We start from the raw sequence: 23,605 nt of genomic DNA, 5'->3' as shown, positions 1-23,605 counted from the left end.
TATTCTAACATTTAATATACACAAAATGGAAAAATAGATACAAAAATTATTGAGATGTTATGTAAATATGAGCAAAACAAATACTCTATCTGTCCTATGAATAGTACCATTGAAGTAATGTATAATTTTTTATCTTTAATACTTATTGAAAATCTAGTCAGCCTCATCAATTAAATCAATAAATCATTGAATTAATGTCTTAATTAATTTAATAAAATATTTTATTTATGATTGGTTTGATTTTGATTCAACCAAGATTTTAACAATTAACCAATTTAATAATTTTTCTAATTTTCAGTACCTTAAATTCTATTTGCATGTGGAGGAAAGTTAAGAGGAAATAAAATGGAGGAAAGAGACAACTAGAAAAATAATGTTGCCACTGCAGGTGTTAGGATGAATCAAAGAAAACACAAAAGAAAGAAAAATGAGATGTCACAATGACAATAATACTTGTATGTCAAAATATATTATTCCCAATCCTATATAACTCTCATTTTAGAGGGAATTCATTATTTTTTTTACAATTTACGTTGCATAAAAAGATGAATCATTAATTAATTCCTTTCAATTTTATCTCTTCACAATATTCAATTAATAGAGTAAAAAGCTACAAGAGAAAGAAAATATTTTTAAAGATGATATATTTGATAAGGGTAAATTGAGAATTTCTTTTAAGACATTAATAATTTAACTATTTCTCCTTAATACAATCTTATAAATAAAATTAGAGGGAGTATGTTTTGTATAATTATCTCCATAGCAATTTTAAAATTAACATCATCAAAAAATTTTAAAATTATCATTTAAATATTGATAACATGCCAACCGCATCAAAAGATTCAGACTAATGTCAAGTAAAATTCTCCTTTGCAGGCATCGCAAGAGAGAGTGCTCTTGAGCAAAATACCAAAGAATCCTGTATCTTATGCATATAACATTTGCTAGCCACTCATGAACATGATCAAGTGCCTGGTAAGTTAATGGCAGAGGCCAAAAAAAAAAAAAAAATCTTCTACATTCTGACACAACATAAGAAAGTTTATGGTATCAAAACTTCAACAACGTCCATGCACAGAAACTCTATAGCCCCCATATAAATAAATATACTGGAAAAAGCAGAATTCTGAAGCAGATGACTCTTACTAACTAGGACCACTAAGAATTTGACTCTGAGCCAAGTGTTTCCTGCCCCGGAAGTGAGAAGCCAAGTCAACTTCACTAGTGCACTTTACATTACACATATCACATCTTAATCTGGAACTGTTTATTTCAATTGATGTTCCAGTGCTCTTCTGCAATTCTTGCACCTTGGTTTTGGGATCAAAACCTTTGCTTTTATTCCCCTGAATGATGTTTACAGTTTGAACATTTTTATGCTCCATTTTTGGATGATGACTGGTCGTAATATTCTGTTCTGATGCATTTGAAGTATTCATTATCTTCTCTTGTTCTCCATTGGACTTGTCATTCTTCTTCAGCAAAACTTTCTCAGCAACATTCAGGCTTTTCGCTTTCTGTGCTTCAAAAGCAGCCTTATGCTGCTTTCCTTGCAGGTGGGCATTCAAATTAGCTTCGGAAGTAGTTCTAACCTGGCATATGTTACAAGTCCACTCTTTCTGTACATTAGACAAACAACTCTGATGAGATGCTCCGTTTCCTGTGCCAGTCGCCGCGGCATTTCCTTCTGTTTTCTTTGCTTTCAGTGCTTCACAAGCCATCTTATGCTTCCTTCCTTGTAGGTGGGAATTCAAATTAGCTTCAGAAGGCATTGTCAACTGACATATGGCACAAGTCCACTCTTTTTGTACATTCTCAAGTGCAGAAATCTGAGGATATGCTCCTCCCTCTTTGTCTGCCGCCATTTTTTGGGTTTTCACTGTGGAAGATGATGTGCTTTCATTTGATTCGAGGCTGCACAAGGCTGTATTAGCCTGAAATGTTGAAAACTTCGCATCGAGGTGAAAATTAGTATAAAAAATGGACATAACAAGATAGAAAGTGTACACATTTAGTCTATTTTTAGTATAGTCTTCAAAACTGAGTAATGGTTACTCATGCATGCAAAAGAAGAGGAATATATAACCAAGTACTCTTCCAAATCTAGAAATATAAGTGGAAAATAATAAATCATGAAGACTTTCCATTTGGTTTCAAAACCTACACAAATTCACTAAAAACAAAATGTAAATTATAAGGACCTCCCCTGAATTTTGCTACAGTCATAAAGACTTCATTTCTATTTTTGGAACACTTTGCTTACATTTGAAAATAATTGCATATCTGTGCAGTTTCTACAAAACTCAAGAGAGGTTTGCGTGAGTTCTGAAAATAGAAAGGATATATGTGTAATTTTAGCGAAATTCATGAAAAGTTTGTGATTTTTGAAAATTGATGGGTGTTTTATAAAACTTAAGCAAAATTAAGGGACGTTTGTGTAGCCTACTCAATATGCAATTCAATTTGTGTAGCCCACTGAAATTGAATCATATTCTTGTCAAACATTCTTTTTCATAAATGAAGAAGCAGAGAATAAAATCTAAAACACCTTGAAAATTGCTCTAACTCCTCAGCACATAATCACAGCTTCATTGGTTTCTTCCGATATTATCAGTCATTGTTCATATCATATATCACTTTGTTTTCCACTTTTTTTTCCCCTAATTTCTTTTCTGGCAATCACAAGGAATGGGGAAGTGAAAAGTTCCAGCAACTACGAGTATTAACAGAACTAAGCCATGTGCAAATAAAAAACTCCAGGATTACTTAGTATTGGAGAAAACTCTTTTGTTTTTACTTGAAAATGATAAGAAATCTTACTTGCTTGACTTCGGAAACTTCCTCTTTTTCAATCATCTCCAAATCTTTGATATCTTTCTGTTCCATGTGAAGCCTTCCTCTATTTGTCTGTATAGAGGCAATTAGGTTGAAAATAAAGCTCTTCAGACAATTGTAAATGATCTTCTACCGCTATTAAAAGATGGGGAAGAAAAACAACATTCTTGCTCTTCATTTATCGAACACTTCAACCCAGAAAAGGTTTCATCTTTTTCATGTTTGAAACTGGCAATGAAAAGACAAGAATTACATAAGAAATTCATCTGCTGCATTTCATTCTTCCCAGTAGTTGGAACTGCTCTTATTGTTCCTGTATTAAGATTTTGTGTTGTGTTCTTCAATAGAAGTAAAGGTTAACTGGCTTAATTCTTCAGCAATCAAAATTCACATAAAGATAAAATAAGCGGGCAATTTAAATGAAGGAGGGAGTGAGTAAATTCAAACTAAACCCACACATCTATAGACTGAAATTAGTTTGCAACTTTTTCGCTCCTAAAATACATTTAAGAATATGTTTGATATGCTCATTTCGACCCAAGGATCTTGAATTTCAAGTGACATCTAAGATGCATGTGTATCGATATATTTATTTCTGCGATGCTCCAAGTCATGCACTAACAATAGGCATAAGAAGACACCATTTCAAACTACACTTTAAGCTATGTTATGTTTTACAAAATGCCAAAATGGATGACAAGAATGAGAAAAAATCACCTTCAGGATTTCATTCTTCTCAGTACTTGGCACTGCTTTTCTTGTTTCTGCATTAGGACTTTTCTCTGTGCTCTGCAATAAAAGGAAATGATAATTTGCTTAATTCCCCAGTAGTCAAGATTCACAAACCAAGTAGACAGCTTGAATGAGACTGGTGGTGAGTACTTTTGAACCCAAACATGCCATTTATAGATTAACAATCAGCATGCATCCCTATTATGAAGGCATTTGGCGTACTCATTTGGTATCCAAATTAAACAACCTGAGTATCCATAATATCAAGAGGCATAGGATGATCCCATCTCACATCACACCACTTTTAGCTTTGGCATCTTTCATAAAATAAAATACATATTGTACTATGATTACCATGAACACTTTCAATTTCCATGCTTAACTTGACAATCTTCAATAATGACTAGACAGGGATCCCATGCATTGCACAGAGTTTGAGGAATGAGCCACACTGTTCACAGCTAATAAACTGAATAGCTTGTTAAAGTCTGATATTTCACATCGATGTACCAAACATCTCTTAAACCTAAGTTATAGCAGAGAAAACTTTTTTCTTTTGTACTCCACTACACATATATATACCAGATATATATATATATATATATGGTAATTTATACCTTGCTAACAATGAGTTTCTCTAAGCCTTCAGTTCCATTCTGTGTTATGTACTTCTCAGCCTGCATTAGAAAGTCTTCTTTCTCGACAAATATCTTCTTCCAGTCGCTGAATCTGCTTATGACTGCCTGTGGATTCATGTAGAGACATGAACGAATGAGGTGATTATAGACATAAGCAGCTCTTCCAAAGTCCGGCATCACAAGGTAGACAACAATCGCTAGCTTCACGTAATGCCAGTACGGAATCCTGATGTTGAAGATGAGGAGGCAAATTAAAAGTAAGATTGGTGCAGAACCTTGATCTGATATCATAATTAAAGCATTTCTAACTACAAATGATATGATAAAACCAGTAAATTAGTAAAGTGAAGCTTTTTGTCAAATGGTAGAGAGTAAAAATGATTTACCATTGAAGAAGCTGGAGAAAAGCATACTCAAAGAGGTATATCAGTGAGAGAAGTATCCAATAAGAGATCAAATTCCGAGTGTCTGAATGGCTATCATTCTCAATTGCTTCAACGGAAGCGCATCTTTCACCAAATCATAAACAACAAAAACAGCATCACTTATCACTGACATAATAATAAATCAAAGGAAATGTTCAGATAATCCTTAACTGTATATTCATTATTAGCATATTCTGGGCATTTTACACCAACACATACACACAAACAGATAGATAAAGAGACTTACAGAGGATAAACCAAAGCAAGAACGGGCCTGTAAATGAGAACAACAGAGTCAATAATCAACAAGTGAGGGGCTAAAGAGAAGATTAAGTATTTAGAACATTGAACTGCAAAAGTGAGGACATATAAATAGGCAAAGATTACAGATTAAGAAATCTGAGCGGAAGCAGAAAGTATACACTATATATGCAGGCATATAGAAGAGCATACCATGAAAGAAAATCAATGCATTTAAGGAGGAGTTCGAGGGACCAGAAAGAAGCCATATAGGATCGGAGCTACAATCTTGTGTGACAGGTGACGAGGTCGAATCTGCAGAGGGATGAAATGAAGAATTGTGAAGACGACTTCGTCAAGAAGGAAAAGGCAGAGAGAGAGAGAGAGAGGGAAGAAAACAAAGTCGTCGTCGTCCTGGAAAAGGAGAGAGTCAATCAAGATCAAGAGTAGCAGCTAGCCAGGAACCTTTATTTTATAATTAAGGTTACCGTGCATTTGTTTAACTGGCTAATACATGTATTAATAAGTGAAGTATTTCTTTTTTTTTTAAATTATTTTTATAGGAGTAGAAATCTTCTTTTAGTAATGATCCGTTAACTGAAGAGAATTTTCACCCTTTTAAAAAATAGTTTTGGAAAAAAATGTTACAATACAAATGTCCAACACTTCTAAAATATATATATATATATATATATAAAAATATATTTTAACCCTAACAACAATAATAATAATAATATTTTTAAATAAGTTTTAAAAAAGAATCTTATAAAAAAATTAATAATGATTAAGTATTTTAAATATAATGGTCATTATGTGTATTTTTTATCAACTAATGATCTTTTTTTTTAAAATATTGTTTCATCCAAATTTAATATGTTGATATTTTGTCACTTTATATTAAAAAGGAAGGAATTGTCTTGCTATAATTAATATTGTCTTGCTAAATTTTCAACTTTCCCAATTTTAAAATTAGAAGCATATTTCATTATATGAAAATATTAATTAAAAATAAGTCACACTTAAATTTTAAATATTTATTAATTTGATCGTTTGTTGATCAAAAAAGTACAAAGAGTGACCTAGAAAATTTAAAAAATTTAATTAATATTAATTTTCTCAAAATATCATTCTATTAATAAATATTAAATAGTTTAACAATATTTATTAAATTTTATTTTAATAAAAATTTATGGTATCCAACACTCCTAAAAAAAATATTTAAGAATAAATTAGCATTAAAAGACATGCTAAGTTAGAAGAAAATGACATAGTAAATGGATTCCTAATAGAGGAGGATTTTTGTTCTTTAAAAAAAAACCTCAGGGGTAAAAAATGCACCTAACCATATAATTTATTTTGGAGTGGTGGTGAGTTGAATCAGGTTCAAGCTCTACAAAGTTATTAGCTTAGCTAAATGTATAAATAACACCTTTCCTTGTGACACTTAAATAGTTAAATACTTATAAATAGATGTCATGTATAAAATGAATAAAATATACTTTCTTGTTTTCTCTTGCAATTCTTCTTATCTTATTATTCACTTTTTATACTCTCTTTCTATTTGTTTTCGCAAAATGTTATCAGCACGTAAAGTTTTATACATTGATCAATTTATGTTGTTAGTGTAATTTGATTTATTTATTAATATCGTGTGAATTATTTACTTTATTGATGAATTTATTTGCTTTATTGTGTTTCTTTATCTTTATTGTGCTATAATTGTTTAATAAGTTTGTTTGTTTATATTTATATTCTTTATATCACACTTCATTATGAATTATATTTTATGATTTATTTACGGTTATTTATTTTTTATAAAATGGTTATTTATTATTTTAATGCTTATGTGTGAAGAATTTTTTTACTATAATATTTATTTATTTATTATGCTTTATTTTATTAATTTTATCATAATTCTAATTATTATTATTATTTTAATTTGGATCATGTCAAATCTTATCAAACTTGAATTTATAGCTCTTAATGAAAAATAGTTATCTTTATTGAGTTTTATATGTTACAATTCACATAAATGTTAAAGGTTTATGAAATGTAATTTTTCCTAGAAATGAAGCAATTGATCAAGATATGGTCAAGATAATGATTTTATTCTGTCATCATCTTCATGAAGGGTGAAGAGTTAAATACCTAAAGGTAAAAAATTCACTAGAATTGTGCAATAATTGGAAAGAAAAGCATGATCACTACAAAACAATAATTTTATCTAAAGCCCGATATGATTGGATGTATTTGAGTTGTAAGATTTTATAAATATAAGTGAATATAATTTAATAGTTTTTAAAATAGGTTCTCAATTGAAATTATATGGTGAGAAAACAACTAATGAAGACTTATTAGTAAAATATATTTTCAACTTTGCATGCTTCAAATATATCCCTACAACAATAATATTGTGAAAAAGGTTTTAAAAAATATTTTGAATTAATCTCAATAACTTTTTATGGTTGAAAAAAATAATGAGTTGATAAAAAATCATGAAATGTGTCTTACTAAATCAGCTTCAATCCTTGAAGAGTATCTTAATTGGTTTAATAAGAATTTTTATTTATAATTGGTTTGATCATGATTGAATCATATTTTAACTATTAACTCTTAAATTGTATCTCAACTGATTTAACAATTGATCTAATTTTCAATACTTTAATGATTGGTTTGCATGTAAAGAAGAGTTGAAAGGGAAGAAAATAGAGAGAAGAGACAAGTAGAAAAATTAACGTCATCACTGTTAGGATGAACGGAATAAGATGCAGAAGAGAGAAAAATGAGATGTCACAATGACCACAATACTTACCTGTCAAAATATATTATTCCCTCCAATCCTATATATTAAAAAAAGATGAATCATCAACTAATTCCTTTCAATTTTATCTTTTCACAATATTTAATTAATAGAGAGTAAAAAGTTAGAAGAGGAAAAAAAAATATTTTTAAAAATAATATAATCAATAAGGGTAAATTGAGTATTGCATTTAAAACATTAATAATTTAACAACTTCTCCTTTAATAGCATTGTATAAATAGAATTAAAGAGCGTATGTCTCATATAATTATCTCTATAACAATTTTAAATATAGCATCATGAAAATATTTTAAAATTATCGCTTGAAAATTGATAAGATACGAACCGTATTAAAAAAAGATTCACACCAATGTCAAGTAAAATTCTCCTTTGCAGGCATCACAAAGAGAGTGCTCTTAAGCAAAATGCCAGAGAATCTTGTCTCTTGTGCATATAACATTTGCTGGTCACTCTTGATCAAGTGCCTGGTGCGTCAATGGCAGAGGGGGGCAAAAAAAAAAAAAAAAAAACACTCACACACACACACACACACTCCCCACGTACATTCTGACAAAACAGAAATTTCATAGTATCATAACTTTAACAATGTCCACGTACAGAACTCTACAGCCCCCATATATATGCTGCTGGAAAAAGCAGGATTCTAAGGCAGTTGACTTCTTTTACTAGCTAGGCCTGTAACATGTTTGGTTGGAGGAAAGCGGAGGGCATGAGAAGGAGTTTAATGAAGGGGAGGGGAAGGGAGGGAAGGGGAGGGGAAGCGAGGGGGAGGAATCCCACCAAATCTCTCTGATGGGGAGGTGAGGGTTTGGAGAGGAGGGGAGGGAAGGGGCTCGCTCCATCCAGCCAAGGGGAGGGAAGGGGAGGGGAGGGGAGCCCAAACAGGAGGCAGGAATTTGACTCTGGGCCAAGTGATTGGTTGTGATCTTCTGTTCTAATGCATATGAAGTATTGATTATCTTCTCTTGTTCTCCATTGGACTTGTCATTCTTCTTCAGCAAAACTTTCTCAGCAACATGAAGGCCTTTTGCTTTCTGTGCTTCAAAAGCAGCCTTATGCTTCTTTCCTTGCAGGTGGGAATTCAAATTAGCTTCGGAAGCAGTTCTCAACTGGCATATGTCACGAGTCCACTCTTTCTGCACATTATTAGACACACAACTCTGGTGAGATGCTCCGTTTCCTGCATCAGTTGCCGCGGCCTTTGCTTCGGTTTTCTTCGCTTTCAGTGCTTCACAAGCTGCCTTATGCTTCCTTCCTTGTAGGTGGGAATTCAAATTAGCTTCAGAATGCATTGTCAACAGGCAAATGGCACAAGTCCACTCCTTTTGTACATTCTCAAACGCATGAAGATCAGGATATGCTCCTCGTTCTGTGTCTGCCGCGATTTTTTGGGTTTTCGCAGTGGAAGATGATGTACTTTCATTTGAGTCGACGCTGCACAAGGCTGTATTAGCCTGCAATGTTGCAAATTTGGAATAAAGGTGAAAATTACTGAAAATAAAGGACCTAATAAGATAGAAAGTGTACACATTTAGTCTATTTTTAGTATAGTCTTCAAAACTGAGTAATAATTATTACTCATGCATGCAAAAGAAGAGGAATACAAGTGGAAAATAATAAATTATGTAGACTTTCCTTTTGTTTTCAGAGCCTAAACAAATTCACTAAAAACAAAATGTAAATTATAAGGATCTCCCCCTGAATTTTGCTACAATCATAAAGACTTCATTTCTATTTTTGGGAGGGTTTGCTTACATTTGAAAATAAAGGGTAGATCAGTGTAGTTTCAACAAAACTCAAGAGAGGTTTGTGTAAGTTTTGAAAATAGAAAGGATATATGTGTGATTTTAGCAAAATTCATGAAAAGTTTGTGATAGTTTTGAAAATTGATGGGAGGTTTATTTTATTTCACAAAATAAAATACCAATTGTAGTATGCTTTCCACGAACACTTTCAATTAACATGCTTGACATGAAAGTCTTCAATAACAACTACATGTGTATCCCATGCATTGCGTAGAGTTTGAGGAATGAGTCGCACTATCCACAGCCAATAAAAAGAATAGCTTGTTAGAGTCTTATATTTTACATTGATGTACCAAACATCTCTTAACAAGAACTTTTTCTTTGGCACTCCAAGACACACATATATACCTCATATATGTGTGTGTGTGTGTGTGTGTGTGTGTGGTAATTTATACCTTGCTAGCAATGAGTTTCTCTAAGCCTTCAGTTCCATTCTGTGTTATGTACTTCTCGGCCTGCATTAGAAAGTCTTCTTTCTCGACAAATATCTTCTTCCAGTCGCTGAATCTGCTTATGACAGCCTGTGGATTCATGTAGAGACATGAACGAATGAGGTAATTATAGACATAAGCAGCTCTTCCAAAGTCCGGCGTCATGAGGCAAACAACAATCATTAGCTTCATGTAATGCCAGTACGGAAACCTGATGTTGAAGATGAGGAGCCAAATTAAAAGTAAGATTGGTGCAAAACCCTAACCTGATATCATAATTAAAGCATTTCTAACTACAGATGACATGATAAAACCAGTAAATTCTGATCAATTAGAGAAGAACATCGACTGATATTGAGTAAAGTGAAGCTTTTTGTCAAATGGTAGAGTAAAAATGATTTACCATTGCAGAAGCTGGAGAAAAGCATACTCAAAGATATATATCAGTGAGAGAAGTATCCAATAAGAGATCAAATTCCGAGTGTCTGAATAGCTATCATTCTCAATTGCTTCAACGGAAGCACATCTTTCACCACACAACACCATCATCATAAACAACAAAAACAGCGTCACTTATCACTGGCATGATAATTCAAAGGAAATATACAGATAATGCTCATCTTTATATTCACCAATTAGCATATTCTGGGTATTTTTCTTATTAGCAAATTGTGGGTTTGGCAGAGAGAGAAACTTACAGAGGATAACCCCAAGCAAGAACGGGCCTGTAATTGAGAACAACAGAGAGTCAATGATTAAAAAAAAAAAAAAGTGTGCGGGTAGAGAGACGATTAAGTATTTAGAACATTGAACTGCAAAAGTGAGGATATATAAATGGGCAAAGATTAAAGATTGAGAAATCCGAACGGAAGCAGAAAGCATATATGCAGGCATATAGAAAGATGCATACCACGAAAGAAAATCAACGCATTTAAGGAGTTTGAGGGGCAAGAGAGAAGCCATATGTGATCGGAGCTATAATCTTGTTTGAGGGTGACTAGGTTGAATCTGCAGAGGATTTAGTGAAGAATTGCGAAGAAAACTTCCTCAAGAAGGAAAAGGCAGAGAGAGGGAAGAAGTGAAAGTCGTCGTCGTCTTGAAAAGTCGGTGAGTCGTTCAAATACAGTAGCTAGCCATAACCAGCGGCATTTATTTTTCAAAATAACAAAATTTACATCTAACTCCCATAAAAAAAAAATAATCATAGATAGTTATATGGGGTGAATTGTTGTTAAAATAAAAATATAATTTTTTAAAAATAAAATTTGTTATTAATTTTTATTTATAATTAATTTCTTGAATTTAATTCTTCTTTAAAAATATAATAATTTTTATTTAATTAATTTTGACTTAAAATATAAATAAATTAATACTTGTAAAAAATGTTTTATTTTATCTTTTATATTTATGTAAAGTTATTTCTTACTTGTTAGAAAATACTTTAATAATCAATATATCATATAAAACGACGAAGTCAAATTTAAAAGATGGCTTATAAAGCTCCTCACTCATGTCACTATTCATAAAGCTATATTTTATGAATGGACAAAATGGTACTGGCTTTGTGTTGGGCTGCATGAAAACCTATGGAAAGCCCTTGCCATTATAATCTCGAGTTTCGTGTCGATGTCTTTTCAGATTGACCTCTCCCTTATCCTCTCCTTTTTTATCTCGAAGAAGAAACCCGTGCCGCTGCTCTCAAAAATAAAATATCTTGGGACCAATGATTCTTGTTTAAGTAACATATCTCACCCCTTTCATTAAAAAACATTGTAATTACTATGACCATAGAAAGCGATAGTTAGATTGAAAAGAATGATCTCATAAATGCTTCTCTAAATGTACTTAACTACAAAGCATTTTTGTCTAGATGTATGCTACTTGCTTGTAGCATTTATTCGATAAATACATTATAATAAACTATATGTTGTCCCCCCCCTAAAATTAAGACAATAACATTATGCTATGGTAGTCTCAAGATTTTAAATCAAGACAACATAACAATATGCTAAAGTCAATTGCCACTAATGTTATATACAAATAAATAATTTGAGGCTTGGAATATAGTTTCTTATGATTTGTTAACTTTTCACATTGTAAATTTTGCACTGGGAAAAATGAATTTGGTTTAGCATGTTGAACACTGCAAATAGCTTTGTCAACATAAATTTGTTATTATTTAATTTTATGCATTTTGTCTCTATGCAAGTTTGTTATCTTGAAATAATATTAAGACATCTAAAAGACTTCTATACCTATTTTGTTTTGTTGCAAGTGATATTTTTTATTCGTACAAGCAATAAAGAGAGAATTATTTCATCATTGAGAAAATTGCATAACTTAATGTTAGTTTTTTAATATAATTTATTTACTAATAATTTTTTAACTTTCCTTTCTTTTCATATTTACAGTTCATTTTTTAGTTCCTTCATATTTATTTATAATGCTATTTTTGTAACATTTATCTGATAAATTCTTTTAATTGAGTACAATTTAAGTGTACGTTTCTTGGACAGTACATGGGAGCAAATTTTTAAGGGTAGGAATAGAAGATTTTTTTTTTTTATAAGTTACATTATTAACTTTTTATTAAAAATTTTTACTTTTTCCTTGCTTTCATTGAATGTTGTTAGGAGATAATATATTATTAGAATATGTATATTTAATAAGAGTAAAATTAAAACTTATTAAATTTTTGGATTAAGTTAATCTGTTTTAATATTTTTTTTTTAATTTCAATCAAATATGTTAGACGTGATTTTTAATTAAGACTAAAAGAGTATTTCCTCAAATAATTTTCTATGAAGTTAGTCATTACTCACATATATAATGATATTTATATTTCATGCTTCCCATGTAATGCAGGGGGACTTAGTGCTAGTTGAATTAATGGTAAAAAAAAATGATATATATTTTTATGAGAATTGAGACTTTATTAGTATGTAGATTTTACTTAAAAATTGCTTATATTTTAGATAAGATAAAGTATTCACCTTCCAAAATACAAGAAATTTGGATAAAAATAATATTTATTAATTATTATTTTTCATTATGTTTTCTTTTTTAAATATTTTTATATAAATAGAGTATTAAATAAAGTATATTTTTAAAATTTATATTTTTTTCAAAAAATGGAAGTCACAAGGTATATTTATTAAGCTTTATTAGTACTTATAATTTTGTATAAAAATATCTTATAATTTAGAAGAGAGTAATTAGTTTGAATTGGTGCCAACTGCAAAATAGCTTCAAGCTCAATAATGTAATTAGCTAAACGTATATAAAGAAGATCCTCCTTGTAATAAAGAAAAATTTTTAAATTCTTATTTTATTTTAAATATAGAGTAAATATAAAGTACTCACTTCATCTCAAATTATACAATACTTTTAGGGAAGATTTAACATTTTAAAATATAAAACACTTTGATAAAAATAAAGTTTTATTAATAATACTTTTTTAATATCACTCTTTCAATAAATTCTCTCTCTTTAATATTATTTCATCATTCGAGTATTAAATGAAGGATATTTTTAAAAATTTATATTTTTATCTTGAAAAAGTAAGATTGTAAAGTGTATTTAATAAGTTTTATTGGTATATAATATTTTGTCTAAAAGTACCTTATAATTAGGGATGCGGAAAGTGTTTACATTTTTTTTAGCCGTTTTTTTTACCAGCAATTTTTGTCTTAACCTTACTTCTCCTTAATTGTACTAACAAATTGTTAGCATGCTTTTAATTTCTTTGTAACATTTTAATATGTTCATTAATTTCAATAAAAAATATTGGAAAGTTATTCATTTTTCACATGTTTAAGGTATATTAACTATCGTTACTTAAGAATATAAAAATTTGTTAATTTTTTGATGTAATTGAGAGCGAAGGTGTACATGTTATTAACATATTCAAACAAAAATAAGTAATATAAATTACAAATTCACTAATATGATTTGTTATAGATTAATATTTCCTTTAAAATGTTCTATAATCACGCATAATATAATTTAATATTTTTAAAGTTATTAAAAATTATGATAAATGTTAAAACAAGTAAATTAACAATTGAAAATATGGCGCTCTAGTGATGAGGCTGGTCTTAATAATCACTAAAATAGTAAAAGGAAAGGAAAAATAGGATGTGTGTGTGTAATTCAAATATATCTTAAAACTAATTTACATTTTAAATATTTAAAAAATTATAACTCCTTAAACACACAGCCCATGATCTTTGGTTGAATTTGTTTGAATCCAAGCATGGCCTCTAGGTAGAGCATAAGAGTTTATACCTATGAGCTTGCATACTTTAAATTGATCATAAGTTTTAAACCCGATTTTCATTGACAATGCTTACTTGCTTGGGATTGGACCCAAAATCTCACATAACTTTTTATTTATTTTTTTATTAAGATTTCTAGCTATATCAATACATAAGTTAAAAAATTATGTCATTTTTATATATTAATTCAACAATAAAATAAAATGAAAAATTTTAATTATATTATTATACAAGATTAATAACTTCACCCATATATTTTTTTAACAATTTTAACCACCTGTCAACAACTCTATGTGCAAGATGGCTCATGCATCTCATCCTTTTTAGGGGACAGGCTGAACTAGCCATTTCTAATGACAAACCTATTTTGCCAGCATAGCCCGCCAAAATGGACTGGCTTATTATGTATTTATAATTATAATAGCAAAGTACAGTAATGCCCTTTCTCTTCTCACGCCGAAAAAGAAAAATCATTCTAGTTTCAGAAGAAGAAATCAAGAGCGTGAAGACAATAGTGAGAGCAAATCTGAACCCTACAGGCTAGAAGTGAGAGCCCTTCGGACCTGAACTCACCACAAGCCAAAATCCCAAAATCTTGAACCGTTATTTACTCATCTTCTCAATATTCCGGTCACCGTAGTAAGATCGTAAAGGAAGCCAAGGGAGAGAGTGTGTGTCACCATCCATTATCAAGAGTAAAAAAAAACATTGAAGGGCTAAAAATTCTGTTGCCTTTGAGCCAGCATGACAAAAAAAGTACAACAAACTAATGTTGTTTGCACGGAGATATTTTGAAACTTGTAGTGATTCTAATTGTTGCATTAGTAGTTTGTGACATTTGAATTAATGAGTTTAGTTGTCTTTGAAGAGCTTATGTCCTAATAATACTTTTACATTTCACATTGGAAAAGGCTATATTTTATTTAAGAGCTATAGAATCAATTCGAATGAAGGACTTTCTTGATGTGAGAAAGTCAAGTTTGAATTAATTTTAATAGCATAGCAATGAAATGTGATTTATCTAATTATAAAGCCATTAATAAAAGCTCCCTTGCAATGCACGCGATAATAAAAGCTAATTAATGAAAAAAAGTGCTTCGTTAAAGTTTGTAACCTTTGGGTTTGGATCTAGAGATGTAGCTAGTCCCATGGAATAATAATTAATCATGATTTAAATGTAAAATTGTTTCTAATAAAAAAATTTATATGAGAAATAAAAAGTATATATATTTAATAAAGATAAAGTTAAAAACTTAATAAAGTTTTAAAGAGTTAGTGAATTTTAATTTTTTTTAATTGTGATGATGTTTGTTAAAAATAATTTATAAATATACTAGAAAGGAATATACGTATGTTAATATATCATAGATAGCTCTTTCTTTTTCTTCTTATTTTTTTTTAACTTTTTTTGTCAATTAAATCTCTTTGTTTCCTGCTTTTATTCTCCCATGGGAGCTAGCAGTTATTATCAACATACAGAGTGTAAACATGGAAGTTTAATTTGTTTGGTAGATTTGTTTGGATATGGATCTTCTCACTTGCTCAAGTGCTGTGTAAAAGAGAATGATGAATATGAATTTTATATTTGTATTGATTTTATAATAAATTCAATCATTGCCTTTGAGATTGTACTGCTCAGGCAATTATGGGATTCCAATCCAATTTGTTTTATATAAAGAATTTTTTTTTATAGAATTAGGTATTAAGTGATCATGGAATCAGACACGAGAAACCAAAACCTGATACCTATATACAATAAACTTCACGCTTCCAAATGAACTAAAATAGTAATTTAAGTGTCAAATAACAAAAGGGGAAGAGATAGAAGAATTATTGAAAGTATTGGTCAATGTCTTAAGTGATGTTGAAAAAGCAAAGATTAGAAGACCATCCCTTGACATAGCTGCTGCTGACCATGTGGCTGAAATAAAACAAAGAATCCTTGTAATTTTTTAGAAATAATGCAAATTGATTATTTAAAAGATTTAGACTACTTTAATAACATAAGGACTTAAAATTAATGTTCTTCAAGTCTTACACTTTTTATTTATACTAATTCAATAAAAAAAATATTAAACCACTTTAAAAAATTTCAAACAAAGTTTAAAATTATTCTACATAATTACATAAAAAAGTTAAAAAAATTTTAATAACATAACGGCTCAAAATCAATGTTTATTGAGCCTTATGCCTTTTATTTATATTAATTTAACCAAACAAAATATTAAAATACTTTAAAGAATTTCAAACAAAGCTTGAAGTTATTTTTTACAAGGGCAAAACCAAAACTTGAAAAAAATTTTAACAATACAACGATACAAAATTGAGTTTAAGCCCTCCTTTCACAAATTCAATATTAAACTAACAATAATTTCCAAACAACATTCACATAAAGCAATTTCAGAACACAAATGCCAACTAGAAGTAAAAGGATAACCAACCATGTAATACAACGATTGTAATCTATGAAGGAACAAATCTAATTCCAAACTCGATAGCAAATAAAGGAATCAAACTCTCAGAAAAATGCAATATCAAAGAACAAAAAAATTTAGAAACTCAAGGAAGATATTCCTCCTCCGACCAGCATGTCAAATTTGCTTTTGCACTAGTCACATGGCTGAATGCTATTATTTTAGGTTTGATCACTCATATAATCATGTTCTTGGATTTGATAATCTTAACTACTATCCCTCTATTCCTACACCAACTCCTATTGCTTATTATGTTGCACTTGACTATAGTTACATGGTGCCTAATTGTGATTCATCATTTTCATGAGCTTATGTTCTTGCACCTACTTCCTCTATTCCTACTAACTCTTCTAGTCTTGTAAAAGATTTGAAGGGTAATTCGAATTGTATTCATCCCCAAACAAGCACGGGCGCGCGCGCGCGTGCACTCACACAAAAGCAATGTATCTCACGATTAACGAAAATCTCTTTACACCAAATAATATGATTTTATCTACTCGAGTATCTCTGCTATAATCACGGCATATACATATTTACAAGATTACAACATATCAAATTCTAACACTCCCCTTCAAGTTGGCGTGTGTAAATCCACAACACCTAACTTGCCTATTAACATCTGCAATCTATCTTTTCCAAGAGCTTTGGTGAACAGGTCTGTTAGTTGGTTCTTTATCCATCTCTTGCATGGCTCTATCTCCTGATTGAACTCTTTCTTGGATAAAATAATAGTCTATTTCCACATGTTTGGTTTGCTCATGGAAGACTGGGTTCATTGCTATATGTAGCGTAGCTTGATTATCTAATGTAGTGGTGTAGCTTTCTTTTGCGGTACTTGTAGTTCTTGCATCAGTCACCTTAACCATACTAATTCACCCACAATTGATGTCATGGCTCTATATTTGTAACTTCCCTAATGTTAAACCACAAATTAACTTTAATCTCATAATTATCTAAGGTACTAAAAAGAATTTCAAAAAAATTATTTCACAGGAATCCTAATTTGTCATTTCAAATCCCATACATAAATTTAAGAGCTCTAAATCAGAGTCTTAAAAACAAAGTGGAAGCTTGAAAATTAATTGGGACCCAAATAATGAGTGTTAGAACTCAAAAACTATTTTTGTACAGAAAGTGACACGTGTGCCGTGGTTTATAACTCGTGCACCGTAGCGTATCTTATTTGTGCCATATGCCACAGCGCAGAGCACGAAATTTGATAAATCAATGCTGTCATTTAACAGCACAAGGAGTGAACTTTTAATGTGTCCCAAATCTTTGTTCGACATCCGATTGAGGTAGTTTCAGTGTTTACATTGAGCTTTCTCCTAGCTCTAGCTAATGGCATCTATTTCACACTCAAATTCATTTTCCATCAAAAGTTGGACACCAAAACTCATTTTAATACATTTTCACAAAATTTTCTAAATGGGATGTCTCAACTCAATCACATGTGCCAATAGCCTACACCAACCTTCCGACCATACTCAATGGACTCTTGCGGACTCATGCAACACACCACATGCAATCAAGTACACTTATTTCACAAAATCACTACTCAATCCTAATTTTTACAAAACATAGAGGGGGGAAAAATTGCACAAATTTAACCATTTTATTCATATTTTTCAAAAATACACATGTTCCTACTTGCACAAATATTTTAGCCCTATCCATGGGTTCACAACAAAAAATCACTAATTTAGGGCATAAAATACACTAGTTAAATACAAAATCATGCAAGTAGTACACCAATCATGACAATTAATTTTAGTTGGCAATTACATTAACAATACACATATAAATAGCAAAAGAGAGGCATATAAAGGATTTACTCCACCAATCCTAAGTATTAGTATATTTTTCCCGACTTGGATCCGATGATTTAGGTCTTGAAATAGTCAAGATTGAGGGGTGAGTACAACCACTCAGTAATCAAGTTTCACTTAACCCTTACAGTTACATATTAATTGTAAATAGATGCAAATAGGCACATAAACACATATATCATATAGTACTAGGCCACGGTTCACAAAACTAACAACCATGTGATCGGGCATGCTACAAAATACTATAGCATATTATTTTCAAAAACATAACTCAGGGTCATAAAAATAACAACCATGCACCTTTAACACATGCCAGACTACAAAACTAACAGCCATGTGGCTGGACTTTTATGCATAATCATATGCCAACCTTATATCCTCATGTTACCTTCGATATGAAATTGGTGGCTATCACGTGGCTTTGTCCTTCACAGATTAACCCAGCCTTTCACTTGTGAGGAGCTACTAGGCCATGGTTAACTCACTTACTTATGTAATCTAATTTTCCCTAATACTAACAACCATGGGGTGTCGTACCCTTAATCTAGCATCCTTATGAACTGGTGGAGACTAATTAGGTTCGAGTCCCTCGTAGAACAAGTGGGACAGTCTTGAATCAACCATGGGATAAGGGCTACCTCTCGATTCCAACGGTCGGTGCCAAGGCTAGTTTTCGATTCCAACGGTCACTACTAATACCACGTGGATTTCAACTAATCTACTCCTCTCTTTATGCTAACTCCTACCAATGATCATGCTATGTACATTTCACACATAATATGCATTTTAACAATCATTTCTTAACACAATGAACTCATATAACACATATGCTCATAATTAACTCATATTTCATCACAATTCTCCACCTATAGTAATAAATCACAAGTAATTTCATAAAACATTAAGGGTAGTAGAATCAAGTTTTTCTCTTCTCCAAAACCATTTCACAAATAAGTATTTGCCAATATGCATCATCAATTTAACTCACAAATTACATTTTACAACACAATTAACATTAACTATAAAAATTAAGTTTCCCTCGGTTACCTCAAATCTTTAAGAGGTCAAAGGTTTACCCCTCACTATAGCAACTTCCTTAAGCTTCAACAGGCTCGAATTATGCCAAAACAAACCTCTCTATAATCATATCACAAGAATATCATCATTACTTAACTCTTGAACATAAAACTCTACAAACATTATTTTAACCTACTCATAATCATTACCCATTCATACTCAATGGGCTCATTAGATTTCATTAATGTATATCATTATTAATAACACCTTAAACCATCATTAATGCACATTAACATCTCCCAACTATCTCATAAATACCAATTTTCAAACATTCAATGTTCCCATGAACCAACCGCTTGTAAAATCATCAATGTGATATTTCAATAAATTAAATCACTCTCATTAATCTCACTTTAACCAATAGAATCAGACCCATACTCTTATGGATCGAAAATCAATCTCTTAACTTAAACCTTACCATAAATAATCATAAATGAGGGAGAGAAACGAAGAAGAAAGCACTATAACTTTACCTTAGGTGTTTGGGAGCTTTAATCTATCAACAATAGGACCAAATGTCATGCCCTAGTAAAGCCAAAACTAGGCTCTTCATTTTCCTTCTCTTTCTTTCTTCTATTTTCACACAGTTCATGAGCTAATTTATTTGATTCTTGGAAGTGTCGCGGTACACGCTGCCTTCCACCATGTCACATGGCACAAAAGAGCCCGTTACATTTAAATTGTGTCTGTGCACTGTGGCAAACCAACCACGTGCCTCGGCGTGTGGCACAGAACACAACTTTTTCACTTTTTTATTCTCTTTCCTTACTCGGGTGGCCCACCATCAATCCAGACCCACTTCTAGGGCTGAAATCACATCAATTATATCAAGTTAAGCCCCTCTAGCCACACACTTTATTAACTCACTAACTGCTTTAATTAGGTTAATAAATCAGGGTTAAAATTTTTTAAATGTTACAATATTCAGCTTCGGCAGATGACCTTGCTACCATGCTTTGCTTCTTCAATCTCCAAAATACTAGTGACCCTCTAACTTTAATGAGATGCCCCATACATGAATGCTGTGTTAAGGGGCATCCGGCCCAATCCATATCACAATAAGCTTCTAGATCTAGAGACCCACTTGCCGTAAGTAATATGCCCTATCTAATGGTGTTCTTAAGATAGCGCAAGACTCTCTTTGCTACTATAATATAAGTATGCCTTGGTAAAGCTACGAACTGATTAAGAAAATTCATAGCATATACTACATCAGGTCATGTCACTATTAAATATTGAAGCTTTCCCAGCATTCGTCTATATTACGTTGTATCAATAAGTGGATCATCCTCATTCTCTTGCAACTTGCAATGCTGTTCTATGGGAAATTTACTTGGCCTACATGCTTCTGTACGTGCCTTTCTCAAAATGTCCAGAGTGTATTTTTGTTGACTCAATACTATACCATGTAGAGAACGTGCCGCTTTAATCCCAAGGAAGTAGTTCAACTTCCTCAAGTCTTTTATGTTGAACCTTCTATCTAAATGTAATTTGATTTCACATATCTTATTTAGGTCATCTCTTGCTAGCAGCACATCATCAACATAAACTAGACAAGCCACATAAGATGTTTTGGTTCAGTATACATGTAGGGAGTGATCGACTCTACTTTTCCAGAGCCCAATTTCTGTTAATGCTTGAGTAAGATTTTGATGCCAATTTCTTAAAGCCTATTTCAAACCATACAGTGACTTCTTCAACTTACACACTTTAGTCTCCCCTTCACGAGCTAACCCTTGAGGTATACGCATGTATATATCCTCATCAAGATCACCATAGAGGAAAGCGTTGGTGATGTTGAGTTGATGAACGATCCAACGACGCTTGGCAACCACAGTAAGTAACGTACGAACTGTGACAAGCTTGGCCATGGGTGTAAAAGTATTATGAAAATCTTTTCCCTCAATTTTTGTAAAACCAAAGCCACTAAATGAGCCTGATGATAAGCAATGGAACCGTCAGGTTTTAATTTTGTCTTATAAACCCATTTTGAGTTAATCACATGTTTCTTAAATGGTAGGGGCACTAAAGACCAAGTTTGGTTTGCTTCAAGAGCTGTAATCTCTTTCTTTATGGCTTCACACCAGTGCATATGTCAATTGGCTTGGAAGAATGTCTTTGGCTCATTGACAGAGGTGAGGGCAGTGAGTTATGCCCTATGAGTAGGAGAAAATTTATCATAATAGAGATAATGGCACAAAGGATACCTAACTGAATGACAAGATGGAGGGGAGATGCATGAAGGCACAGCAGGGGGTGCAATAAAAGGCAACAGATCTATAATAAAGTCATCGAGATGTTTAAGAGCAATATGATGACGCTGACTATGGTGAGTAGCAGCAACAGGTAATGGCTCGGTGATGACAACACTATCAAGAATCATGAAAGAGTCATGTGCATGAGCATCCCTCGACTCGGTATGTGGTTCAAGAGAAGAAATTAGGATGAGAGGCTCATCATCATCATGTATAGGTGCTAAGGATGGAGAGGATAAGGGAGTAATATCATCGAATGATCTTGAGCAAAAAGGAAAGATGATTCATAAAGATCACATCTCGTGAAATAAAACACTCACGCCTGGAAAGGTCATACAGCATGTACCCTTTTTGCCTATAGTGGTAACCTACAAAAACACAGCCCTCCCCCTTTTTGCAAACTTGTCTATCGGTTTAGTGGTCTTAGCATATGCTAAGCAGCTAAAAATCCTCATATGGTTAAGAGGTGGTTGCTTCCCATATAACATCTCATAAGGGCTCTTGTCATGAAGCACCTTAAAGGGTAACCAATTAATGATATAAGCTACAGTAAGAACACATTCACCCTATAAGTATAAAGGTAAGGAAGCATGAAAACGCAAGGCTTAAGCAACTTCAAATAAGTGACGATGCTTGCATTCGACGACACCATTCTACTGAGGCATATAGATACAAGGTGGTTTGTAAGAGAATGCCTCGCTCTTCATAAAAGCTCATCATGGGTCCAGATTGAAATTTTGAACCATTATCCACACGAACCTATTTGATTTTATGTCCAAACTAGATTTCAATCATTTTGACGAATATGGGCAAGTAGTAACCTACATAGATTTGTGTTTCATCAAATATACCCAAGTTCCTCTGCTATAGTCATCCACGATGGTTAGAAAATAGTGAGCACCTGTGAGTGAAGCAATCTTATATCTACCCCGTATATCATAATGAATTAAATCAAAATAGGATTTAAATTTTATTGAACTAGTGCTAAAAGGAAAATGAGTTTGCTTAGCTCATATATAAGAATCACAATGCATAGCCTCTTTACTAGTAGCAGAACATAAAGAAAGATATTTTAACTTTTCAACAAATGTATGACCTAGTCGAAGATGCCACAAATCACAAGCTTTATTGTTTGTCACTGTCAATATACATCCCCCTTGCCATACCGGTGTCAAGAAATATAAGCCTTCCATGCATTTACCCACTCCAATCAGGCTCCTCATACTTAAGTCCTGAATGACAAAAAAGTCAGCAAGAAATATCATGGCACAGTTAAAATCTTTTATAAATTTTCTCACTAAAAATAGAATGCACTTGAACTCTGGGATATATAGTATGTTATCAATCTTTAGTGTAGGGGAGATCATGATACTTCTTATCCCTTTGACTGGCACAAATTCACCATTGGGAATCCTCATGAATGGCAATATAGAGGCCTTGAAATTAATTATTTTAGCTTGTTCATGAGTGATGTAAACCGAGGCTCCTATATCAATAATCCATGACCCATCACCTAAATACATACCTACTATATTAACTCAGGGTTGAGCCTGATCATTCCCATTAATATTCAAACATTGTAACAGCTTGGAGTATTGGTTTGCTATGAGTCCTGTATTGGGCAATTCTCTCCACTTACCTAGGCTGCCCTTGGTCCAAATATCTTTTCTCACTTATCTCAATTTCCCTTCTTCCAATCTAATGGGTATCTTATTAGCTTGTAGCATTTATCTTTTATGTGTCCTTACTTGTTACAATAGTTGCAG

At 31.9% G+C, this 23,605-nt stretch overlaps 2 protein-coding genes across 3 annotated transcripts in view; both read right to left on the bottom strand.

Annotated features, from left to right (window-relative positions):
* Positions 1-897: 897 nt before the first annotated feature.
* On the bottom strand, positions 898-5,305 carry LOC129306216 (uncharacterized). Of its 2 annotated transcripts, none has more exons than XM_054946681.1 (7): positions 5,084-5,305; positions 4,878-4,904; positions 4,592-4,714; positions 4,185-4,431; positions 3,553-3,624; positions 2,821-2,907; positions 898-1,949 (listed from the first exon to the last, which is right to left on the bottom strand). In XM_054946681.1, the coding sequence occupies exons 1-7, from the start codon at positions 5,137-5,139 to the stop codon at positions 1,146-1,148; spliced, it is 1,416 nt and encodes a 471-aa protein (XP_054802656.1). In that variant the 5' UTR covers positions 5,140-5,305; the 3' UTR covers positions 898-1,145. The 2 variants fall into 2 exon arrangements, with proteins under 2 accessions (XP_054802656.1, XP_054802657.1); XM_054946682.1 differs by having other exon boundaries at positions 898-1,934.
* A 2,930-nt stretch (positions 5,306-8,235) lies between these two features.
* The window catches only part of LOC129306217 (uncharacterized), a 40,552-nt gene continuing 25,182 nt past the window's right edge, over positions 8,236-23,605 (bottom strand). The window contains exons 4-5 of the mRNA XM_054946685.1: positions 9,892-10,138; positions 8,236-9,145 (exon numbers count right to left, since the gene is read on the bottom strand). Coding sequence (XP_054802660.1) covers positions 8,357-9,145; positions 9,892-10,138 — 1,036 coding nt within the window. The 3' untranslated portion in view covers positions 8,236-8,356. The remainder of the gene's footprint in view (positions 9,146-9,891; positions 10,139-23,605) is intronic.

This window comes from Prosopis cineraria, unplaced genomic scaffold (assembly GCF_029017545.1).
Source record: "Prosopis cineraria cultivar Desert tree isolate PC_DT_omini unplaced genomic scaffold, ASM2901754v1 PC3, whole genome shotgun sequence".
Taxonomy (NCBI): Eukaryota; Viridiplantae; Streptophyta; class Magnoliopsida; order Fabales; family Fabaceae; genus Prosopis; species Prosopis cineraria.
Note: the sequence above shows the minus strand (reverse complement) of the source record. Positions and strands in the feature narration are given on the sequence as shown.